Source organism: Gobio gobio (assembly GCF_949357685.1).
Source record: "Gobio gobio genome assembly, chromosome: 12".
Lineage (NCBI taxonomy): Eukaryota > Metazoa > Chordata > Actinopteri > Cypriniformes > Gobionidae > Gobio > Gobio gobio.
In genome coordinates, this window is record NC_137105.1 from 6,736,111 (window position 1) to 6,752,882 (window position 16,772).

At 37.4% G+C, this 16,772-nt stretch overlaps 1 protein-coding gene across 1 annotated transcript; it reads right to left on the reverse strand.

Moving 5' to 3' along the window:
* Nucleotides 1–471: 471 nt before the first annotated feature.
* hadhaa (hydroxyacyl-CoA dehydrogenase trifunctional multienzyme complex subunit alpha a) lies at nucleotides 472–16,625 on the reverse strand. The gene is made up of 20 exons (XM_079832028.1): nucleotides 16,509–16,625; nucleotides 14,512–14,553; nucleotides 14,355–14,425; nucleotides 13,732–13,865; nucleotides 13,513–13,651; nucleotides 7,774–7,893; nucleotides 7,583–7,685; nucleotides 5,747–5,869; nucleotides 5,533–5,651; nucleotides 5,404–5,460; nucleotides 4,393–4,502; nucleotides 4,179–4,313; nucleotides 3,088–3,259; nucleotides 2,797–2,883; nucleotides 2,572–2,712; nucleotides 2,429–2,497; nucleotides 1,784–1,979; nucleotides 1,459–1,573; nucleotides 1,232–1,377; nucleotides 472–1,080 (listed from the first exon to the last, which is right to left on the reverse strand). The coding sequence occupies exons 1-20, from the start codon at nucleotides 16,567–16,569 to the stop codon at nucleotides 935–937; spliced, it is 2,286 nt and encodes a 761-aa protein (XP_079688154.1). The 5' UTR covers nucleotides 16,570–16,625; the 3' UTR covers nucleotides 472–934.
* Nucleotides 16,626–16,772: the final 147 nt, after the last annotated feature.

Consider the following 16,772-nt stretch of genomic DNA (forward strand, 5'->3'; position numbering starts at 1 on the left):
GTTGACATATTTCTCTCTTCTGACTGTGGTTATCAATCTCTCTCTGTTTTTCCCTCTTTTTAAAAGTTGTGAAAACATTATTGTGGAGTTTTCTTTAAGCTAATTGAGCAAATGGTAACACAAATTCACCGCTATAAAAGTTTACCCAACTATGACGACTTCCACTTCTGAGAAACCCGGAAATGTAATGGCCAATTCATACTGTCAACCAACTGGATGAATATATATATATTTTTAAAGTTTTAAATAAAATACAAAAAACTCAATATATATTTGTTAAATCAATAATATTTTTAAACGAATTAATCCCCTGACATGCTCTACTACAGTATATACTTTGTATTAGTATATACATGCTGTTTTTCAAACATCAATGTGAGTACATATGAATACATTCTTCACTCTTTCAATCAGTTTTTCTTTGCAGTGAAATACCAGGAAATATCGGGTGTGAGAAGTAGACCCTTTCAGTCAAAATTCAGAAGTTTATTGTAGCAGAATTATAATGCAAACATACAAACTACTATGCTATACAAAAAATACAACAATACAATAATAACTGTGCAAAAGTCCCTCTCCAGCTCAACCTGGAGATAATCTGAGGCACCTTGGTTAAAAATAAAAAAAAGTAGCTGCAAAATTCAGAAATGTGTTCATGTTATATACCTGAATGAATATTCTACCGTAAAATTCTTTAATCTTGATGTTGAGAACAAATCTCAATTTTACTGAGATTTTATATCGTTAACGTTTCTTTGATCACATAAACAAACTGGTAAATTATGTACAGGCCAAGTTAGGAAAGTGCTGCTTTTTAACCCACAAATGATAAAACACAAAAAGGATTTGTAAATGATGCACTACTTAAAGTAAGTAAACGTGATTTTTTTTGTGACAAGATACCAAATCAGAAAATTATAATGGTGGTGAATTTTCACTTGTGGAATCTCTTGCTGGAGTTACTGGCGTGGTCAATGAGCAGCTGACAGGGGGTGAAGTGGTTACCATAAACCTCTTCAAAGCGCTTCATTTTCTGGACAAGTTTGTCTGCTCCGAATGAATCCACAAAACGGAATGGGCCTGAAATGTGGGAAAAAAGTGGTTTGCCAAAGTTTACTTTGCAAATCCTTAATAATCCCCAGGCACAATGCGGTATGCCTCAGGGTTAAGTGCTAGGCCCGCATCAGTTACCATAAATCATTTTAATTACAAGGTGAGTAATGTGTGTTACCTCCCAAGCAAGGCGGGAAGCCAAGTCCAAACACGGCTCCGATGTCTCCCTGCACAGGGTCGGGCAGAATGCCTTCCTGTAGACACAGTACGGCCTCGTTCACAAATCGAGACACGAGTCTGTACTGAATATCCTCATCGGCGGAGCTAAAGAGGGACAGAGGGAAATATGAAAGTGGGGTTTCTGAGGTAAATCAAGGTTGGCGTTAATCATGTAAACCAACTTACACAGCAGGGGGTGCTGTTAGCTTGAAGCTCTTAAGAATCTCTTCGGCTTCTGAATTCACACTCTTTTCTTTCGACTTGGCTCCGTATATGTAACAACCCTTTCCAGACTTGCGCCCTGAAATGTACACATTCGCATGCAATACCGATCTGAATGTGACAAAAATGGTTTGACTTTTTTACTATAGTATGTAAAATTTAGTTCATCAGACAAATGCACATTCATTTTTGGGTGAACTATCCCTTTAACTTGCTATCAATGTTTTGTAAGACCGACAATTCTGACAATTCATGAAGATAAAAGCTGTATGTAGTTTAACAGATGTACCTTTGAACCCCTTTTGGACCATCATCTTCAAGACCTCAACATTTCCTCCTCCGAATCTTGTTCCAAAAGCCTTGCCAAGATCCTCTGCAACATGAGCCGCCACGTCAATACCGACCTCGTCAGCAAGTGTCGCCGCGCCGACAGGAAACCCGAATCCTGTTGTCAGGGAATCCAGTTTCTTGGGTCCAACTCCTTCCTGCAACCAAAGTGATGAGACAGGAAGATTAGAGTTGGCTCATAGAATAAAAATAGTTTTGAACAAACAGTCAAATTTAATTATTGAATAGAAAATGTAATTATATAGTCTGGTTCTTCGCAAAGACACCTTTTAACCACAAGCAAGCAATTTTTAAAACACTTTTAACACAATGTCAGCATCAAGGCTTCTTCATGGCGAGAACAAAGTGTATAATTCACACAATTAACAAGTTAATCCCTAACTAACATAACATAAAAATAATCTATTTACATTAAAAACAGTGCAGTCCAGTAAACTATGTTTAATATTCATTGGAGTTTGACAAAGAAGGCATGATGGTTGTTCTTCACCCCTCTTATCCACAAACAAGCAAACTTGAGTCTTTAATTAGAATAAATAAAGATAATGTTTCCATGCACCAGCTATTCAAACATATAGGAATTTACCTGCAGTGCACGAACGGCCTCGGCTAACATGGGCGCCAGACAGCGAGTGGTGTAAAACCCTGGACCGTCCTGTTGAATTATACACACAGTCACTCACTAATGCCTGATGAACGCTGAAAACATGGAGCAGAACATGTTCTTACCCCCACCACGATGATGACCTTCCCCTGTTTAAGCCCCACGGCCACAGCAGATGCTGTTGTGTCTTTGGAGGTTTTATCTGTGGTGATGATTTCCAGCAGTTGCATTTTGTCCACCGGAGAGAAATAATGCATCCCGATCACCTACATAACACACGTTTAGTTCAGCAGAAAGACTTTTGCAATAAATCACTCCATCAGAACTGACTAATGACAATTAAAGCGCACCTTTTCAGGTCTCCTGCTGGCTGCTGCGATGTCTTTGATAGGCAGAGCGGATGTGTTGGTGGCAAAGACACAGTGAGGAGGAATCACCTGCGCATAGGACAGGTATGGTCAGTAGTGTATACGACTTGAAATTGAACAGCACAGCTATATAATCACACTCAACAAACACACACACACACACACACACACACACACACACACACACACACACACACACACACACACACACACACACACACACACACACACACACACACACACACACACACACACACACAAAGCTGAACTTACAGCCTCAACCTCCTTCAACACTTTATGTTTGATTGACAGGTCTTCAAACACGGCCTCAATGACCATATCCACATTCTCAAAACCACGGTAGTCCAGCTGTCCTGACAGCAAGGACATAATCCCATCTCTCTCGAACGTCGTCAGACTCTTCTTTTTTGTTTTGTCGTTAAGCCTGAGAAAGAAAAAATTAAATATATTTATTAGATTTAATATATGTTATACATATAAACACTTAAAATACATAAAATACAATATATATAAATGTTTTCCCATGTTCAACTTAAATTAAATAATGGGTTTAAAATTTTAACATATTCGTCGACGCCAATAGCCCCATGGAAAGCGCAACCAGAGTTCGATTCCCAGCTCGAGGTCCTTTGCCGATCCCGTTCCCCTCTTTCTCCACCCCACACTTTCCTATCATAACCTCTACTGTACTATCCAATAAAGGCACAAAAAGACATAACTTAAAATAAAATGTTAAAATATTAACTAATATATATATATATATTAAATACATGTACCATATATAAAAAAAATTAAGTAATTTATAAAAAAAGAATAATATATTAACACAAGAAAATAAAACATTACAAAGTATTTTATCAAGTAAAAAAAAAATTACAAATCCATTTATAGAGAATGCACTTACAAAGGGACCCTTCTAGCCAATATACTGTATCTAGGGAAAAAAAATTTCACAATAGACATTTCCATGATTTTTCCAGGCTTGGAAATCACAATTTTAAAAAGAAATCACTTATATTTCCAGGCTTGCATTACTATTGGAACACTTATCTTAAGAGAACACCTTCAATAGTTTGATATTTGTATTTATTTTTATGTTTAAAGTTGAACAGAGCAATTTCATAGCCGTATATTGACAGAACGATCATAGCATTGACATCTGGTGGCTCTCGGCTCTAATTGTTTCTTTCTAATGTCGTGGAGTGCAGCTCCCTCTGCTGCCTCACACTATAACCTGCAGCTGATGTCGCTGTAGTGAAGTGGGTTTGAAAAACAAACTGCCCTGTTTTTTTATATTATATATACACATCATGATTATGTACATCTCTGTGTGCTACACCTACCCTTTGTACACCTGTTGTTGACCTCTGGCAAGTCCTTCCTGTGTCGTGTCCTTTAGGATGGTGGACACACCCTTGTCTACCGTTACCTGGGCGACACCTGCTCCCATAAGCCCCGCCCCCAGGACAGCCAGCTTTCTAAAAAAAAAAGTACAATCAGTTATTACAGCCATGTCCTTATGACATCCTATCACTAAGCCCCTCCCAACAGACGTACTTCACATCTCTCTCCGGGCGCCCAAAGTGGTTCTTTTTGCATGCCACCTGACCATGATACAGGCCAATCAGAGCTCTGGACTCTGATGTCATTGCCAGCTTGCCGAAGTTCTAGAAAACAGACAAGAGGAGCAGCATGAATCAGTTATGCTGATTATGAACTAAACCGGTAAAGCCGAACATATGAAATAATAGTCTTTTTTTTTTTTAAAGGAACAATTTATCGAACATTTGGACAAAATATAAAAAGAAAAAAAAATTGCATGTGTTTTATGTTTTGATACATCAGGATTTTATGGCTCATATAGTACTGTAGGCCTATGATAGGAGAATCTCATACTTAATCTCATACTAAGCTCATACTTAACTTTAGAGGGCCAACCTGAGCAAAAATATGAAATATGGTGCAGTTGATAATTACGTGGTCTGAAAGCAAGATACAATTCTGATGCTTGTAAAGTAAATCACTGAGATTTTTATAACAGTATAGCAGATACTTACATAAAAAAATACATATAAACATTGTTGTCACTGTATATCTCCCAATAATATGTCTTAGTAAGATATTTAAATGCTTTGTTTTGTGCTCAAATTTCTATAGCTTTTATTGTGGCCGTCAAAATATAATGCATGCGATGCAATGATGATTGAGAGATGAACAAATATACGTTCCTCAAAAGCATGATGGATCATATTTGATGCTCACATTTGAACATGGTTTTTCTAAAAATATTTCTAACAATATAAAAGTTGTTCTTACATTTATTCTATAAAAAATTCAGTAAAGATTCCAAAGCAAAAAACATACAAAAAAGTATAAACTATCAATCTGACAACAGAAGGCATGCATTAGATTGTGTGCAACAGGTTTTTCAGCAAAGTTTTGCTTGTGTTGTTCATTTAGAGGCCTCTGCATTTCAAATATATGATACAGTAGACTTTACAGAGTTAAACTTAGTGAAACCCTGAAATCTGATTGGATGTGCCACGTTCAGGAGGGGACGATACTGACCTGAGATTCAGTCTGATATCCAGCAGCGTTTCCGCTCTCAACGCCTGTCTGAACACACTAAAAACACACAAAAACTTGTGAGTTCTTGAGCGCCTGAGCGTATGTGTGTCTGTGCATGTGTGCGTTTACCTCTATAATCTTCAGTGGCGCAGGATAAAGCCCTTTACTCTGTTTCATGACTTTACTGTGGACAGTTTTGTAGATCTGTTTCCTGACTGGCGGCAGACCCATTACAAAATCCTGTACCTCTGGAAAAACAGATTATAAAACAATAAAAAAAAGCCTTTAATAATCAGACAAGTCGAGAGTCTGCCTTATCTTGACACTGATGTGTTTGTCTTACTCTGCATGAGTCCTTTCTTCTTTTCCACAGCAACTTTTTTACCAGCGAGACCTTTAGCAAAATCAACAGCCACTTCCTCCAGATACTCGATGGTCCTCTCTTCTGGACTCTTCAGTCCTGGACCTGCCACATAAAACACAAACACGTTACAGGGGTCCAATTCTGTACCTGTGCAGCTTTTAATCTTTCCTCTGAAGTCCACTTCAAAAGCTAGTCAAGGTTTCTTGCATCAGTTTTTTCATGACAGTTTTCCCTTTTTAATGAACCAGACTGTTGTTGCTACTGAACCTTTTTTAAGTCCCCCTGCAGTCAATCATTTTATCCCTTAAAACTCAAAAAAATGTAATTTCTTTATGCCTTAAAGCAGGGGTCTCCAAACTCAGTCCTGGAGGGCCGCTGTCCTGCAGAGTTTAGCTCCAACCCCAGATAAACACACTTGAACCAGGTAATCAGTGTCTTACAAGGCCCTAGCAAGACGCTGGTTTAGTTGTGTTTCATTAGGGTTGGAGCTAATCTCTGCACGACAGCGGCCCTCCAGGACTGAGTTTGGAGACCCCTGCCTTAAAGGGTTAGTTCACACAAAAATGAAAATTAGCCCATGATTTACCCACCCTCAAGTCATCCTAGGTGTATATGACATTCTTCTTTCAGACGAATAAAATCGGAAAATCTTCCAAGCTTTATAATGGCAGTGAATTGTTGTTTTGTTTATGAAGTCCATAAAAGTGCATCTATCCATCATATAACTGCTCCACATGGCTCCGGGGGTTAATAAAGGCCTTCTGAAGCGAAGTGGTGTGTTTGTGGAAGAAAAATATCCATATTTAAAACTTTATAGACTAAAATAACTAACTTCCGGCAGTTTGCCGTACGCATCGATTTATGGCGAAAGAGTAACCCTTGACCCTCGACGCATACATAATGACGAACGCAAAAGCGCAGAGGTTAAAGCAAAACAAAACACCGGTCATGAATTAGAGTCTTAAACGAGAATTTTTAAAGAGAAATGCAGGAGGATTTCGATATAAGAGAAGAGGGGCTTGAGTTTGTTGCCCAGCACTATCCGCGAGAGGCATCAAAGCTTGCGATGCTTCTATATATCGCATCAGGGGTTACTCTTTTAGCGTGAGTCGAATTGCGTACCGCTGACCGCCGGGAGTTAGTTATTTTATTTAGGCCTTTATTAACCCCCCAGAGCCGTGTGGAGCAGTTATATGATTTACTTTTATGAACTTCATAAACAAAACAACCATTCACTGCCATTATAAAGCTGGGAAGAGCCAGGACATTTTTAATATAACTCCGATTTTATTCGTCTGAAAGAAGAAAGTCATATACACCTAGGATGACTTGAGGGTGAATAAATCATGGGCTAATTTTCATTTTTGTGTGAACTAACCCTTTAAAGTAGCTAACTCTACACCCTTGCTTCATTTAGTTGAATTTAAGTTGAACTAAAACTGAAATACAAGTAAATGAAAGATCCTATGCTTTGATTTAATTTACTTGTATTGTAGTTCAACTTAACTTAGTTTTAGTAGGCAACATTTCTCATTTTCACTTCAAAAGCTACATTTTTTCGTCATATTTATATTTTCTTTTATTTCAGCTTGAAGTAACAAAAAACAATTTTTAATGGTTTTAGTCTAACTTAACAATATTAAGAGTGTTCTGGAAAGGCAGTTAAAGTATGCCTAGTTACTATTTTGAACGTTATTAATTTTTAAAATCAAAGCAGGGAAAAATGTTTTCCATGATAACAGCCCCTTCAATATAGTTACATGATTATTTGTGATAGAGGGGCTGTTTATTTATTATTATAATTCATTAACTCACCCAGAGGGTCCACCAGCTGATGTACAAGACCCATTTTTTTGGCTTTATCTGGCCTTATGTTCCTGCCGGTCAGCATCATATCGAACGCAGTGGGAAGGCCAACCTAAGTCACACAAATATCATTATGAAACCCTTCAGAGTTGGGGTTCGTCTACATCTGAGCGGTTAGGGAGCGTCAGTAAAGTCCTCACCATTTTGGGCAGCCTCTGAGTCCCTCCAGCCCCGGGCAGCAGTCCCAGCATCACCTCTGGGGTGCCCAGAACCGTCTTCTTACTCTTAGTGGCCAGACGGTACTGACATGCAATGGCAAACTGAAAGAACAAGAGAATGAGAACCATGGGTAAATTTAAAGGAAGGTTTATTGTCTCATATAATTTTATTAAAGTCTGCATGTACCATATTGCACTGTTCTGAGTTAAAGCCGCTAACGATAAATATAAATTAGGGATGCTCAATTCGATCGGCATCGGCCGATAATCATATTTTATGACTCGATCGGTACTCACTAACTTGGCCGATCTCACGAACCGATCGCAATTTGATGACGTCATCGCGTGAGGGCGTACGCGTGGGGTAGTAGCAAATATTCAAACGAGAGCTTTAAAGGCAGAAGTGGAGAAGGATTCCATGTGAACAGCAGTTGAACACGGGTCAGTTGGTCCTAAGGGATGGGCGAACGCTGTTCGGAAGTATCGATATACAGTAGATTGATACGAACGCATTTGAAAAACAGCGGAGTACGCAGAGTGAGCTGATGCAGGGAAAGTGCATGATACAATTTGTCCTAAACATGACACATGCTTTATATTAAGGGCTTTAAAATAACTGGTAAGATATTGTTAACACGTATAGTTTAAAGCAGCTTGCCCTGTCAGATGCTCTGAGAGATACTTGTGCTGACAGACAGACAGATCCCTGCGGTGTTTAATGCGTTTGAAATGAGGTGCTTTCCTCAGTGCATAACTTACATTTCACAGGGATATTCTCCATCTGTAAATGTTAGAAAGTCATGCAAATATGTCCATTTTGCAGTCAGGAGACGACGAGCCTTCTGCATGTGAATCTCCGCTAAAATTCAGACTTCCGCGAGCGCCGCCGCGGGCATCCGCGCCAAACAGACAGAGCGCAATAGAACGCAATAATTCGGACTAAAGTATACATATTTCCAAAATATTTGTTGTTGGACAATAAATGTGCCATATGTAGATTTTTAAACCTACAAGTATGTATATTTTTATGAAAGTGACCATTATAATTGGGTAATCAAATATAGGCTAATATGCTTTTGTCAGGGTGATGGAGGTGGAGGTGAACTGGCCTACCCAGGCCTACCCAGGCGGTGAGAGTAGGCCAGTTCACCTCCACCTCCATCACCCTGAGTGTTGGAGCTCCACAGGGCTGTGTGCTGAGTCCCCTGCTCTACTCTCTCTACACCCATGACTGTTTGTCCACACACAGCTCCACCTCGATCATCAAGTTTGCTGATGATACTGTTGTCCTGGGTCTCATCTCCAACAACAATGAGACGGCATACTTGGACGAAGTGGAGCAACTGACATCATGGTGCCAGGACAACTGTCTCTCTCTGAATGTTAACAAGACCAAAGAACTGATTGTGGACTTCAGGAAGAGACAGCATCGGTCATACTCCCCTCTCATGATCAGCGGGACACCGGTAGAGAGAGTGAGCAGCTTCAAATACCTGGGAGTGAACATCTCCGAGGATCTGACCTGGACTACACACATCCAGACACAGGTGAAAAAAGCCAGGCAAAGACTGTACCACCTGCGCCAGCTGAGGAAATTCAGGGTTTCACCAGCCATCCTGAAAACTTTCTATCGAGGGGCGATAGAAAGTGTCCTGACTCAGTGCATCACAGCGTGGTACGGGAACAGCACCAGTCACGACTGCAAAGCCCTGCAAAGAGTGGTGCGCTTATCCGAGCGCATCTCAGGCTCAGCTCTCCCGTCTCTGCAGGACATCTACACCAAACGCTGCAGAGGTAGAGCTACTAAAATCATCAGAGACATTAATCACCCTGCAAACTCTCACTTCACCCTGCTGCCATCTGGTAAGCGCTTCCGTAGCCTGATGGCAAAGACTGAAAGACTCAGGAGGAGTTTCTTCCCCCAGGCCATCAGACTCCTGAACTCAGTCACGTGACTCACTTCACCCCCGCACACACATAAACATACAGTCTTTTAACATTAACATCCACATACTGCAATTGCACTGCACTTTACGTCCCTATTGTTACTGCGTAACAACCTGTAATAAACCTTGCACATTATACTTCTTTATATATACATATTATATATTTTATGTTAACCACTTATTTTTAAGTCTACAGTTTATCTCACTTATCATATCCACATATTTTTTTTATATTTTTATTTTTATCTTATTTCCTATTTTTATCTTTTACTTGATTTATTTATAATTCTACTTATGTTAATACTTTTTATTCTAATTTTATTCTATTTCTATTTAATTTCTTGTAACTGTTATTTGCACTGTCCATGGAGCGGACCTGTTTACATTTCACTGCCAGTTGTATATTGTGTATATAACTGTGTATGTGACAAATAAAACTCTTGAATCTTGAATCTTGTTTTTATTTTCATTTGTAGTTCAGTGAATTAAAAAACAAAATGATTAATACATGCCTACATTACATTCACTGTATTTGTTTATAGCCTTCAATATCAACATTGTTTTTAGGACATCATTGGGCAGGATGTGAAATAAAATTATTATTAAAATAAATACAGATTTTTTTTTTTATCCAAATAGAAAAACGTAGAAAATACAGCCCTATTAAGTTATTTAAAGGGGTGGTAAACCACGATTTCACTATTCTAACTTAAGCTAGCGTGTAATGTTGCTGCTTTAGCATAAACAACATCTGCAAAGTTACAACGTTCAAAGTTTAAAGCAAAGGGAGATATTTGCTTTTAAAGAAATCAGTTTCTAAGGACTACAGCAAACGGCCAGCAGGCGACTACACACATTCCTCCAGGGTTGGTGACATCACCAGGCTCAATATTTACATAAACCCCTCCTCCGATATTAAATAAGGGAGGGTGAGGCCATTTTGTATCGCGGCGCTGTTGTGGTATAGTTAGGCTGGAGTGTTGTTGCCGCGATGCCGAGGAAACGCTGTTATATTCATCCGGATTGCAGGTCTGGGGTACTTGCTTTGTTCAGCCTTCATAGGGACAGGGGTGCGTTGCAGAGCGTTTAACATACAGCATGTTGCACGTGTGTTTGAGACAGAAGGGAACAGGCACTTGCGGGGTTCCCGCAGCACATCTCACGGAGGGAAACTTTCACAATGTTCGCGAGTTCAACACCGGATTTGCACAACGTCAGCTGCATAAGACAAACCCGGCCAGTGTGTGAATGCACGACGCGCACGGGTCTCCCTCCCGCAGCAGTTTTTCACGGAGGAAAACTTTCACAATGTTCGCGAGTTCAATGCAGGATATGCACAACGGCTTGACCTGAAAGCTGGATTTACAAACAGAAGCTGTTCACGGGCCACAACCTGTAAGTCTGATTTATTTTTCATCGATGTGTTTTCCTGTAATAGGTTGTAGCAAGGAAGTAAACAGATGACAACACTGTTCTGCAAACCAGTCTGTTAAATGCTTATTCATACTTAACGTTATCCGACGAACACCTATCGTTACAAACACTAACGTTAAAATCTCAACAGCGAACTTGGCATTAGTGTAAATGATTCTTTGATTAGAGCTTTAATGTATTATGTATCTACAGGCATGCTAAACATGGTTCTGTGTGTGATTTGGCTACTATAGTAAAGCCAGTGTTTAGTGTTTTGGGTTAATAGTTCTTGCGACAGATATTTGGCTATAATCGTTCTAAAAATACAAAAGTAACAGTGCCATTCAGTAGCGATCACTATAGATCCGCAGTCTTTACTCATTAGGACTGAACAGGTTCTGCTCGATCATCTTCACTAAAATGTTCTGGGTCTGATTCGGGCTCAGATTGGTGTGGTTTTATTGACGCCATCGTTTCTAATACTGACCACAGTCTACCGGTAAGGTAAGGGGCGTGACGTTTCCGACAAACATACACTGCGGTTAGCGAATCACAACACACTGGGCCAGCTAACCAATCTGAGCCCATTGCGTATTTTTGAGGGACTGGCTTCATACAACCCGGAAAGCATCAGACCGTTTTACAAGGAGGGACAGAGCAGTGTAGAATAAATGTCAAATATATGAAAAATAATGATTTTTTTAAAAAAACGAAGCAGTAACACATGTTACAGTGCACCCCACAAACACAATCAAGCCTTCAAAACAATGTGTTTTACCACCCCTTTAATAGAGCTGTATTTTCTAAGTTTTTCTATTTGGATAAAAAAAAATCTATTTACTTTAAGTATCCTGATATGCATAGTGTTATGCAGAAACCCCATTTAAAAGGCATATTAAAATGTTCACTGTATAATGAATAATTCTTGTGAGTATTTAGTACCCTGTTAAAACAATAGTTACATTACATTACATAATTACCATAAAAATATAATAAAGGCAACATCTATAGTTTTTTTTTATCTGAAAAAAAGGTTAACAGTGATCAGAGAGTTTACAAATCAGTGAAGCATTGGAATCGGTATCGGTATCGGCCGATCACCATGACAAGAAATCGGTACTCGGTATCGGCAGCAAAAATCCTGATCGGAGCATCCCTAATATAAATTCAACGTTAAAGGGATAGTTCACCCAAAAATGAAAATTCTGTCATAATTTACTCACCCTCAAGTTGTTCCAAACCTGTTTCTTTGTTCTGCTGAACACAAAAGAAGATATTTGGAAGAATGTTTGTAACAAAGCAGATAGAGCAACCATTGACTACCATAGTAGGGAAAAAAGACTATGGTAGTCAATGGTTGCTCTATCTGCTTTGTTACAAACCTTCTTCAAAATATCTTCTTTTGTGTTCAGCAGAACAAAGAAACTCATACAGGTTTGGAACATCATGAGGGTGAGTAAATGATGACAGAATTTGCATCTTTGGGTGAAATATCCCTTTATGTATATAACCATCCACCAGCAGACGATATCATTCTGTTTATTACAAGTGTGTGCTGCAGTTTTGGTACCGCTTTAAATGCTCAAGTTCTTTAAAGCATTGTAGATTCTGATTGGCTATTATAAAAACCTCTGATTTTATGTTTTTAATCGTTCATCGGCTGGAAAAAAATAATGACAATGAAAGTAATTCCAATGATATCGTTCCTCTCTGCCGTTATCGTTATAGCTGTGGTGTGAACTCTGCTATTCTTTTATATTTAGAACTATATCTTTATCATTATAGTTATCGTCCTTGGTGTGAATGGGCCTTTATTCAGTATACAAATAAATGATAATACCTTTTTTTTTTATTTTATTGTATCTTTAATCATTTATACATGTCTTAACTGTTCATCAGTGTTATTCTAGTATACTATTCCAGTATTTATTAATATTTTGAATTGGCTTTTATTTTTCAGTTAAATTTTTTTAATTTTGTTATGCTATTTTGTCGTTATGAGTTTTTTTTTTATATAGCTTCAATTTATTTTCACCTCAGTTTAAGTTTGAGTAATTTTAGTACCTCAACTTAAACTTATTTATTTCAGATAGTTCCCAAGGCAACATTTGTTTTTTTATGTTTAAAGTTTTTCATCTAATATTTAGATTTTATAGAATGAAATTTAGAATTTTTATAGAATGAAATTTAGATTTTATAATATAATATTTAATTTTATTTACCGATAAATGTTATCAGATTTAGTTAACAATAACATGACTGCTGTTCACACATTTAAAGGCACCTCAAAGGTGATTTAATAAAAAACAAATAAGTGTGAAATAATACAGGTGAATAAATAAACTCATGATCATGTGCTGACCTCCAACCCGCCGCCCAGACAGGAGCCGTTAATAGCAGCCACAATAGGGATGGGAGATTTCTCAATCTGGTCAAACATCTTCTGTCCTTCCTGTGACAGTGATGCCACTTCCTCTGCTGTGCTGCAGGCCTGAATCATACTGAAAGATGAAGATAATGATGAATACGAGTCTCTATAAATGGTCTAAGCAATCTGCGTGTGTGAGTGTGTGTGTGGTACTTTATGTCGGCTCCTGCGATGAAGCATCCTGGTTTTCTGGATATGAGAACAGCGCTCTTCACTGCTGAATTCCCCCAAATCTCATTCATCACCTCCGCCATCTCTGCCTGCATCTGCTTGGACAGAGTGTTCACCTACAAAACACACATTAATTATATACTATCCCAGTTCAAACGTTTGGAGTCAATAATCATTTCTGCATTTATTTGATGAAAAATACAGTAAGACCGTAATAATTTGAAATATTACTACAATTTTGTTTGCTATCTGAATATATTTTAAAATGTAATTTATTCCTGTGATCTTCAGTGTCACATGATCCTTCAGAAGTCACTCTAATATGCTAATTTATTATTATTATCAATGTTGTGCTGTTTCATTTTTTTGCAGAAACAGTTTTTTCAGGACTCTTTGACGAATAGAAAGCTCAACAGCATATATTTTAAAATTATACATATTTCTTTACTGTCACTTTTAGTCAATTTAATGCATCCTTGCTGAATAGAAGTATTCATTTATTTATTTTTAAATCGTACTTACCTTAAAAACTTTGATAAAACTTTTAAATAATAATCAAAAATGACTATTACATTAGGAAATCATGTGAAAACAGCAGAACACACCTTTGAGTTTGGATCATTGATCCGTACCACAGCAACATTATCCTTGACTTCATAACTGACATGAGTGCGAGCTGCAGACAGAAACAGAGACAAAGGAGTGATTAAAAAGAAAACATTAAACATATTTCTATTCATCCGTTCTGTTTTTAATAGTTACCCAGCACAGCTGATGATGTGGATAGACTTCTCTGTCCATGACCTATGACCCAAAACATAAATAAACATGATCACACATGTCTACAGTTCCATGGGGAAGTCCTTCAAACGACATAGAAGTCATTTCCTTTTAACAAAGTCATAATTATGAATATTGTAACTGTAAAAGGATACTTTGTGTTTATGATTAAACAAGTGATTTATTAACTCTTATTCTGTATCTTATCTAATAAAATGCAGCTGTAAATAAAAATAAAATATTACATGTTAATAAGAAACATAACCTGTGTTATGTTAATACCTCTGAATAAGCTCTGCTTAATGTTTTTCGGCCCAAACTGATTATAATCAATATTTGATGGATTATATTACAGTATAAATTGTAAGATCAATATGTTGTACACCACACGCAGTCTTAAAGATAATATGTGACCCTGGACCACAAAACCAGTCATATTTTCATATTTCATATTCAAGGTCATTTTTTGTTAGGATAGGACAATATTTGGCAGAGATACAACTATTTGAAAATCTGGAATCTGAGGGTGCAAAAAAATCTTGGAAAATCGCCTTTAAAGTTGTCCAAATGAAGTCCTTAGCAATGCATATTATTACTACTACTACTACTAATAATAATACATTTTTGATATATATATACAGTAGGAAATTTACCAAATATCTTCATGGAACATGATCTTTACTTAATATCCTAATGATTTCTGGCATAAAAGAAACATTTCTAATTTTGACCCATTCAATGTATTGTTGGCTATTGCCACAAATATACCCGTGCAACTTATGACTGGTTTTGTGGTCCAGAATTCAGTCTCTGTAGGAATGCAGAGGTGACACATTGGAGACACGCATTACCTCTGCCCCAGTTCCCCCGTACAGCCCCACCTGTCGCATTCACATGACCAAACACACACCGCGTGCCAGTACACGTGTCTGCGTGTGTCCAATCAGAGGTCAGCAGGTCATAGGAAGTTTGTATGAGTTAAAATAATACTAAAGAAATCCTAAACTTATCACAAACATTGAAAATACACATCAATATACATTAAATATTATAATTGTAATAAATATTACATATTATTATTGTTATATAGCTATTAATTACACTGGTTTAAATTATTTTAGCTTTTTATTAATGCTTTTATTAATAAGATTATTGACTATAGATGCTACATGTACCATATAATTAATAAAATGAGCAGCATAATATTATTTCCCATTTCCTTTATGCATGCATATATATATATATATATATATATATATATATATATATATATATATATACACACACACACACACACACACACACACACACACACACACACACACACACACACACACACACACACACACACACACACACACACGTAAGTGTAATTCATAACAGTTATTTACCATATTGACCATTGTTTCCTGCTAAATACCATAGTCACTGTTATTACTACACTTATATATTTACAAAATAACCAGATTTACACAGAATAATTCCTGATATTACTTTTACTACTTTTTGTAGCATGTTTTGTCCCAGGAATCAAAAATCTTTGTGCAGTAAAACTGTGGTAACTTCGCATTATCCATCAATGCAATAAAATAATAATAATGCAAATAACAGAATCTTTGAAATAGTTTAAAGGTGCATCTGTATTATTTTTTTATGATTTCAAAGTCACAACTATAAACACAATTGAATGGTAACCGGTCACGCCCATGTATTACAACAAATTTTATATTACTAATCATGTGAATATAATTATGATTTAAAATGTTATACATTACACCATTGTTACTATAATTTATATTTGCTCAACTGTGACCCACTGACCGGTACTGTATAAACTAGGTGAAAGTTCATTCATGCAGGTCACCTCATTCAACCTCTCCTAACCACACTTAAAAAGCGCTAATACTGGATATATAAGTACAATATAAAACATTATAATATACATGCACAATATATGTTTATGAACATAAGTTTGTCACCTGTGACAGTTTTCGCTGCTGTACAGCAGCCCCGCGACAACAGCAGTCTCGCGCTCGCCATCCTTCTCAATCTCAAAACGACGTCAGCGTCAGTGCGCGTGCACGCACTGACAAGCGCGTGCCCCTGCAACCGCCATTTAGGCTGCCAATTTAGCGCCTTTAGATAAAACCATATCAGCCCCCTTTTAGTGGATATAATAACGTTTTATATTTATTTCTTTGTGTGTATTGATGTGAATAAAACGTATTTTGTTAATTATTATT